Raw genomic sequence first — 8,728 nt, forward strand, 5'->3', positions numbered from 1 at the left:
CTCCCACTCCCGTCTCCAAGACTTTACACGTGCTGCGCCGATTCTTTGGAATGCATTACCTAGGTTAATATGATTAATCCCCAATCCCCACAGTTTTAAGGGTGCCCTAAAAACTCATTTGTTCAGACTGGACTACGGCCTCAATGCATTAACCTAACCATCCCTGTGTGACCCATTGAAAAAAAACAAAAGACATAATCCGGTTCCTCGCATCATGTTCTAATACACTTTATGCAGTTAATAGCACTCTGTGTCTGTACTGCTACATACTTAGGCAGTTAACTGGTTCATGCAGCTTTACATGAACACCCGAGCCTTACACTATGGCTGGTCCAAATAACTAAAGCAATTGTTACCATCCACCTCTCGTGTCCCCCCTTTTCCTCATAGTTTGTAAGCTTGCGAGCAGGGCCCTCATTCCTACTGGTATCTGTTTTGAACTGTGATTTCTGTTATGCTGTAATGTCTATTGTCTGTACAAGTCCCCTCTATAGGTTGTAAAGCACTGCAGAATATGTTGGCGCTATATAAATAATAATTATTATTATATATATTAGCTACCAGGAATCAAATATGATAGCCATATTTGGTCTCCCTGCACCGATAAAGTCCAGCAGAACCCAGTAGTGCTTCCGCTGTCACATTTAGAGCTTCGGGCAGAAAGTTATGGGCATCCATGGTTCTGTCCAGAAAACCATGCACTTAGGTATGGGAGGAGAGAAGCTATACAGCCCAGGGGTTGGCGCAGCGCATGGGAGGGAGCTGTCTAGGGGATTATAGGCAGCTCCTCATTTTGGACATAGTTTTTATACTGGCAGAAGGCACGTTTGTTGACACGGCCAGAGAATTACATAACAAGGATTTGGACCAGTGATTCATCCATGCCTCCCTGTGATCACATGCTACATCAAACAGTAATTGTAATCTATATGTACCCTACCCTTGTACTACACTCCTGACTGTATACCTGTATATTTGTTCTTGTATACATATATATATATATATATATATATATATATATATATATATATACCTGTATCTTTCTAGTGCGCCTTTCGGTGATTAAATATAAAATTAATCTTGGGCTGCTATTTTATCTCAATTCATGAATCCCCATGTCTGCACGATCGCTTGGTTATTATATGGTACCCGGGGTTGGTTTCTGACCCGATATAAGCCTGTTGTCAGACGGGGCTTATATCTAACGAGGAACTGGTGGCAGCATGCCATGCTGTGTTAGTGTGGAACCCTGACAGTGATGGCCAGGAGGTTTATGTATACATCCCCGGCCTGATATATACTCCCTCTCACTGGGAGCTCCTCAATAACTCATACCTATAAGGAAAGCCTCTCAGATGACTATTTGCCCTTGTGCAGTTCCCTGACTGACCTGGGGTAAGTGGTGGTGCCAAAGAGTCGATCCCTGCTGGGTCATTCTCTCCCCTACCCAGAGATGAGTGAAGTCGACACACCCCCTGTACGATCCGTCACACCACCCTTAGGTTATCTATGGTATTGCAGCTTAACCTTAGTCAAATAAATATTGTCATACCAGATACAACCTACGGACTGGAGAGGCACTGTTTGTGAGATGAAGCAGACCTTTTTGTCTAATTCGTTACAAGTCATAGAAATACTTTAAGTCGTTTCCTCGTCCACTAGCGAATATATTATCAGCAAAAATTGATGTAAGACATTACATTTTCGAAGAAGTAGGTGCATTCTCCCTGGTGCCATCACAAATAGTAACTGGAATATAAATGACTCCACTTTTCCACTTGAGTTGTCTTCTACAGCATCTGCGTCTACATGATAAATACGGCCACCGGAGGTGTCTGCGTCCCTCTCGTACATTGTAACCTCTGTCTCTCTTTTGCTGTTGCTGAAGGGAAGTTTTTCCAGAAGAATGAATCCTTGTTGTACGTGATATCACCCATTATCAGGTTTGACTGATCTCTGTCCACTCATGAGAGATCATGGAGAATCTCAGGATACCTCCACACAAGGATTATAAGAGGTTGTCCACTTTGGACAATCCCTGCTGTCAGAAGAATCCCCCAAGATACGATGATGAAGAGTGGAGTCTGGTAACGTGTGAGTAATCTCCCTACAGCGCCACCTTAGGGCAAAGGAAGCATTACACCATTTGATTTAATGCATAGACATGCTGATGAGGAACCTTAAAGAAGACCGTCACAATGCAAAATGTTGTACGTTTTTGCTCTTATTTTATCCCTGCCGTTCCTTTGAGTATCCAGATTTTTTAAAATACACGATACGTTGCAGACATATGGGCCTTTTTATTTCGCATTAGTTTTATAATCTTTTTAACACAGGGCAGCAGCTCACAGGTTAATGCAGAGCAGACTATACACACGCCCCCAGAGATATCTGGAAGTCACGCCCCCTTGGAAAAGACCAGAAAAATTACCACTAAATAAAAAGGTCCATATCTATGGAGTCGGATGCTGGATTTTTTAAAGAGAGAAAAAAGAACAAATAAATAAATACACATGGGAGCAGCGGAAATAAAATAGGAGCAAAAGACGGACACTTTTGTCTTGATGATGACAGGTCTTCTTAAAGGGGAGATCCTCTCTATTAACTTACTATTCCATTACACAATATTGGAAAATGGCTCTTCAAACCAAGCAAACCCTTACTTATAAAAGTCAAGTCACGTCACATAAGTGCTACTTTGACCCAAAAGAATTTTAAGAGAGTTCCAGCATTAAAAAGTATATATTGCTGCTAATAGAAATAGTGCCACACCTGTTCAAAGGTTGTGTATGGTATTGCAGGGTAGCTCTATTAAAGCTATTTTCTATCTATATATCTATCTATTACCTTTTTATCTATTATCTATCTATTATCTATCATCTATCTATATCATCTATCCATCTATCAATTATCTTTCTATCTATTATCTATCTATATTTTATCTATCTATTTATCCATCCTTCTATCCATTCATCCATCTATCTTTCTATCATTTATCTATCTAATTCTTTTATGTATAGTCCATCAAATAATTTTATTTAAAGTTGTTAAGCATAGTGGTGAGAAAATCTGTTTATAGAGTCTCATAAAGTGTAATAATGCCACTGTTAATGAGACTGCAATCTTATAATTCTCATGAGCAGGCAGGTACCATAACATTTTTCTATAACAGCGATAAATCTTTATCTATCTATCTATTATCTATCTATATATTATCTATATATTATCTATTTATCTATCTATTATCTATCTATCTATCTATCTATCTATCTATCTATCAATCATCTATTATCTATCTATATATTATCTATCTATCTGAAATAAAAAAAAATGTCACTTCCAAAAGATGAACCAAGTAGTGTTTATTCCAAGTCCTTGCATACAACACCTAGAATAATTATCAGATATTACTTTTCTGATCTTTTTTTAAATGGCAGTACTAACTTTTTTATATATGTATATATACAGAAGCCCAGTGGTCCGAACTTTGTGTCTTGCACTCTTGCTGTGTTTGATTGGTGCTTCTTTAGCTTTTTGGAAGATATATTTATCTTTCTATCTGTCCTTCTATCTATCTATCTAATTATCTATTTATCTGTCTATCCATCCATCTATCCATTATCTTTCTATACATCTAGCTATTATCTATCTATCTATTTAACTATTATCTAACTATTATCTCTTATATATTATCTATCTATTATCTATCTATCTTCTATCTATCCATCATCTATCCATCTGTTATCTATCCATCTATCTATCTATCTATCTATCTATCATCTATCTATCTATCCATCCATTATCGATCTATCTTTCTATTATCTATGTATCTATCTACGGTATCTATTATCTATATATCTATTATCTATCTATCTATTTATCTATCTATTATCTATCTATCTATCTATCTATCTATCTATCTACCTATCTATCTATCTATCTATCTATCTATCTATACATTTATCTATTATCTATCTATCTATCTACCTATCTATCTACCTATCTATCTATACATTTATCTATTATCTATTATCTATCTATCTATTTATCTATCTATTATCTATCTATCTATCTATCTATCTATCTATCTATCTATCTATCTATCTATCTATCTATCTATCTATCTGTCTTTCTATTCTATCCATTCAGCTAACCATCTTATATCTATGTAATATGTTAGCCCAGTGTTCTGCTCCTCTGCACATTTCTCCTGACATCTCAGCAGTGTATCCCAGCCGCACTATGTTTAGAGTCTGGAAACTATTGCCAGAACCCATAAACCCTCACCATAATCTGACTGACGCATATCATAAAAATGAAGTCAATGGTCTACAGATGACTGACTGACAAGCAGGCTTATGACAGCGGTGGGCAATTACTACTGGGTAATTCTGTGGCAGGGAGAGGGTTAATGCGCTGCTGTAGAAAAGGGAAGACATGGTAATTAATGCCTGTATGGTCACTCCGGTGTTGGAACAAATCTGCGCCCCCCTGGGATCTCACTGAGTGTCTCTGTATTTTCCTTCTACACTGATTTAATTATCTGGGAAATTGGTTGTCCCTGTGTCCATGAGGAAGACCTGATGTGATCCCAGCTCCTGGGCCAGGCAGGGTGCTGGGATACTCCAGTCTGCAGGAATGTTCAGGGTGAAGCCTCTGCAGGGAGGATGCTCTCCAGTGAACACTATACAATGTTGGAAGCCATCTGTCATGGTCACCTTGCTGGCAGGATTTGTGCAGTCCTTGCAATGCTTCTAGGTAACTGCGCTCAATCATTCTCCATGACTCCAGCTTGAGATGTAAAGTTTCAATAATTAGAAATGGTTTGACACCTATAATGGGGAAAATGTCATCACAATCCCCATGTGACAGCGCAGATACCCATGGAACTTTATCTGTGCCATTGCAAACCAATTTAAAGGGGAAGTGTAGTTGTAAAAAAAAATACCCTCCTTTTAGAGAGTCAATAAAACTGATTGGGGTCTTATATTTTTCCATACAAACATTTGAAAAAAGATTGATGAGTAGAGAACTCTGGTTAATATTTTACTCAGCATTTTTATTTGTCTATTTATTTATTTGATTAATTTAGACTTCCTGTTATTATTGCAGTTATGGGATGCTAATGCTAACCCTACAGATATTGGATTGTAGAGGTAGGGGCAAGCAGTGGTTACTGTTACTGTCTACTTTTCAATGTATTTTGAGTTACGTGTGATTTTTTTCCTTATCCAGGACTTTCCTTTTTTCCCCCCACCGATCGTAGTGTGATAACTTTCTAGCCTTTCTGCTAGGGTTATTAATTGCATTACAATCAGTAAACTAGTCAGGTTTAAAGACATCGCACGATTCTATGCAATCAGATGACTTCTGACATGTGAATGTTTGCTGTAAAGGAAAAGATAAATATTTGAATTTTGATGGTAAACAAAACGATAGGACGATCGGTAATGACGATGGTTACATTCCTCCCCAGCCTTTTATATAATCATGCCGGCAATGGAATTTCCACTTACCTGTACCAGTCCAAGCCCCTCTCATAGTTCCTGTCAAAGAAGTGTGGTTCAGTGCCCATAGCTCTCACTTCTGGGTGCACCCTAATAAATTCCAGGACTGCTCTAGTGCCCCCCTTCTTGACCCCCACAATGATGGCTTGGGGGAGCCTCTTGTGCCCATATCGGAATGCAGCGGTGCTATTCCCGGTGAGGTGACCCTGGTGCCCAGTAGGTTTTTCTGGGAACCCCATTATTTCAGGAGGTTCAGTCTGATTTTTGCCACTCCAGTCGGTGTAAGAAGATAGGTCCGTGCTAGGGAAAGCGAGTGCAGCGCCGGAGTTCGGGCACAGGAGCACCTTCTGCAGTAGTTTCTTGCCCCCCAATACTGGGGGGCAGCTGAGGTGCTGATAGTCACGGATGTGCATGTTGGGGTGCCCACCCCGCAGGATGAGGTTGTAGCAGAGCAGGGTGCAGGACAAGCACAGGGTGCACAGGAAGAAATACCTGCGGGCATTGCGGGGGCTCAGTCTGGGTGCCATGACTGCATGCACAGGGGCCACATTGTGGCCCCCTGGGCTCCTGCATGTGTGACTGTCCCGGTAAAGCTGCACACAGATGCCGGCACTGGTGGCTGGCACACACCCCCTGTCTGAGATCAGCTGCTGAAGGAGGGCTCACAGGTTCTCCCACCCTTCTGTCTTAACCCACCCTGTGCTAAAACAGGGCAGAGAAGCGTTACACCACGCTTAACCCCTGCCTGACTCCTCTGCTGTGCAACAAATCCAAGCCCATGTCCTAGCAGCAGCAGCCGGCATCCAGTGCCGGCAATGACGGGAGTGTTATCTGCCATTACTTATCATCACGTCTAGGTCGGGGTTAACTTAGCGCAGGCTTTACAATAGTCCTCTGCTACCACATAAGAGTTTCCTCTACTTTTCTTTTTTTTTTTTTTTTGCAATTGGTATTCTGGTACAGTAAGAGACAAATATATTCATGAAAAATCATTTTCTAGTGTAAGTGTATTGAAAATATTGAAAAGCTTTGCAGCTTATCTTATTTAAAAAAAAGTATAGTTTTTTTGAAGAATCCAAACTAACAGACAAGATGTCTAAGGCAAACTCTGATTAGTCAATGTTCGCATCTCTTCCTCTGTTTAGTCTGTGTTCACATTTTCTACTCTGTTTAGGTTGCACTCATATGTCCTGCTTGTGCTTAGGCTGTGTTCACATCTCCTCTTCTGTTTAGGCTGTGTTCACATTTCCCCCTCTATTTAGGTTGTGTTCACTGTCTTCCTCTGCTTATGCTATGTTCATATTTTCAACTCTGTTTAGATTGCATTCACATTTCTGCTTCTGTTTAAGCTGTGTACACATCTCCTCCTCTGTTTAGGCTGTTTTCATATCTCCTTCTCTGTTTAGGGTACCGTCACACAGTACCATTTTAATCGCTACGACGGCACGATCCGTGACGTCGCAGCGTCGTATGATTATCGCTCCAGCGTCGTAGACTGCAGTCACACGTTGCAATCACGGCGCTGGAGCGATGCCGAAGTCCCCGGTAACCAGGGTAAACATCGGGTAACTAAGAGCAGGGCCGCGCTTAGTAACCCGATGTTTACCCTGGTTACCAGCGTAAACGTAAAAAAACCAAACAGTACATACTTACATTCCGGTGTCTGTCCCCCGGCGTTCTGCTTCTCTCCACTGTGTAAGCGCCATAGCCGGAAAGCAGAGCGGTGACGTCAGACGTCACCGCTGTGCTCGCTTTCTGGCTGGCCGGCACTCACACTGCAGAGAAGCTGAGACGCCGGAGGACAGACACCAGAATGTAAGTATGTACTGTTTGTTTTTTTTACGTTTACGCTGGTAACCAGGGTAAACATCGGGTTACTAAGCGCGGCCCTGCGCTTAGTTACCCGATGTTTACCCTGGTTACAAGCGAACACATCGCTGGATCGCTGTCACACACAACGATCCAGCGATGTCAGCGGGTGATCAAGCGACGAAAGAAAGTTCCAAACGATCTGCTACGACGTACGATTCTCAGCAGGATCCCTGATCGCTGCTGCGTGTCAGACACAGCGATATCGTAACGATATCGCTAGAACGTCACGAATCGTACCGTCGTAGCGATCAAAATGGTACTGTGTGACGGTACCCTTAGGTTGTGTTCACATGTCTCCCTGTGTTTAGGCTGTGTTCATATCTCAGTCTCTTTTTAGACTGTGGTCATATCTCCTCTCTTTAGGCAGTGTTCACATCTCTTCTGTTTAGGTTGTGTCCACATCTCTCCCTCTCTTTAGGCAGTGTTCATATCTCCTTTTCTGTTTAAGCTGTGTTCACACCTCTTCTGTTTAGGTTGTCTTTACATGTCTCCCTCTGTTTAGGCTGCATTTACATCTCCTCCTCTGTTTAGCTATGTTCACATCGCCACTTCTGCTTAGGCTGCGTTCACTGTTATGATCCTTAGTGGTTGAGGATCACAAATTACTCCAGCTAAGTAACATACATAGGACAAGCTCTAGGGAGGTGGCAAACTGGACTGACCGCAAATCTGAACCTATCCAAACACACTAGAAGTAGCCGGTGAACGTGCCTAAAAATCCTAGACGTCTCGAGCCAGCCTGAGGAACTAACTACCCCTAGAGAGAAAGAAAGACCTCTCTTGCCTCCAGAGAAATAATCCCCAAATAAATAGAAGCCCCCAACATATAATAACGGTGAGGTAAGAGGAAGGCACATACACAGGGGTGAAAACAGATTTAGCAAATGAGGCCCACTAATACTAGATAGCAGAAAATAGTAAAGGGGTCTGTGCGGTCAGTAAAAAACCCTTACAAAATATCCACACTGAGATTTCAAGAACCCCCGCACCAACTAACGGTGTGGGGGGGGAGAAACTCAGTCCCCTAGAGCAACGAGCAAGCGAGGAAATCACATTTTAGCGAGCTGGACTAAAAACATAATAAATGCTGATAATCAAAAAATGATCAAACAAAAACTTAGCTTGTCTTGGAGAGACTGGGAGCAAGGTAGTCACAAGGAATCTGAAGAGCACTGAATACATTGAGAGCAGGCAAGGAACTGAGTATCCAGGTGAACTAAATAGGAAACCCAACCAAGGATAACGAACCAGCTGATGCTGCCAACCTGCAGAAAGACAACACTACACAGTACCGCTTGTGACCACTAGAGGGAGCCCAAAAACAGAGTTCACAACAGTTCACATCTTCC

At 41.6% G+C, this 8,728-nt stretch overlaps 1 protein-coding gene across 1 annotated transcript in view; it reads right to left on the reverse strand.

The window, feature by feature from the left end:
* LOC143785673 (heparan sulfate glucosamine 3-O-sulfotransferase 2-like) overlaps positions 1–6,300 on the reverse strand; it is a 66,298-nt gene extending 59,998 nt beyond the window's left edge. The window contains exon 1 of the mRNA XM_077274733.1: positions 5,517–6,300. Within this exon, the coding sequence (XP_077130848.1) occupies positions 5,517–6,034 (518 nt within the window). The 5' untranslated portion in view covers positions 6,035–6,300. The remainder of the gene's footprint in view (positions 1–5,516) is intronic.
* Between the last annotated feature and the right edge of the window lie 2,428 nt (positions 6,301–8,728).

The sequence above is a fragment of the Ranitomeya variabilis genome, chromosome 7, assembly GCF_051348905.1.
Source record: "Ranitomeya variabilis isolate aRanVar5 chromosome 7, aRanVar5.hap1, whole genome shotgun sequence".
Taxonomy (NCBI): domain Eukaryota; kingdom Metazoa; phylum Chordata; class Amphibia; order Anura; family Dendrobatidae; genus Ranitomeya; species Ranitomeya variabilis.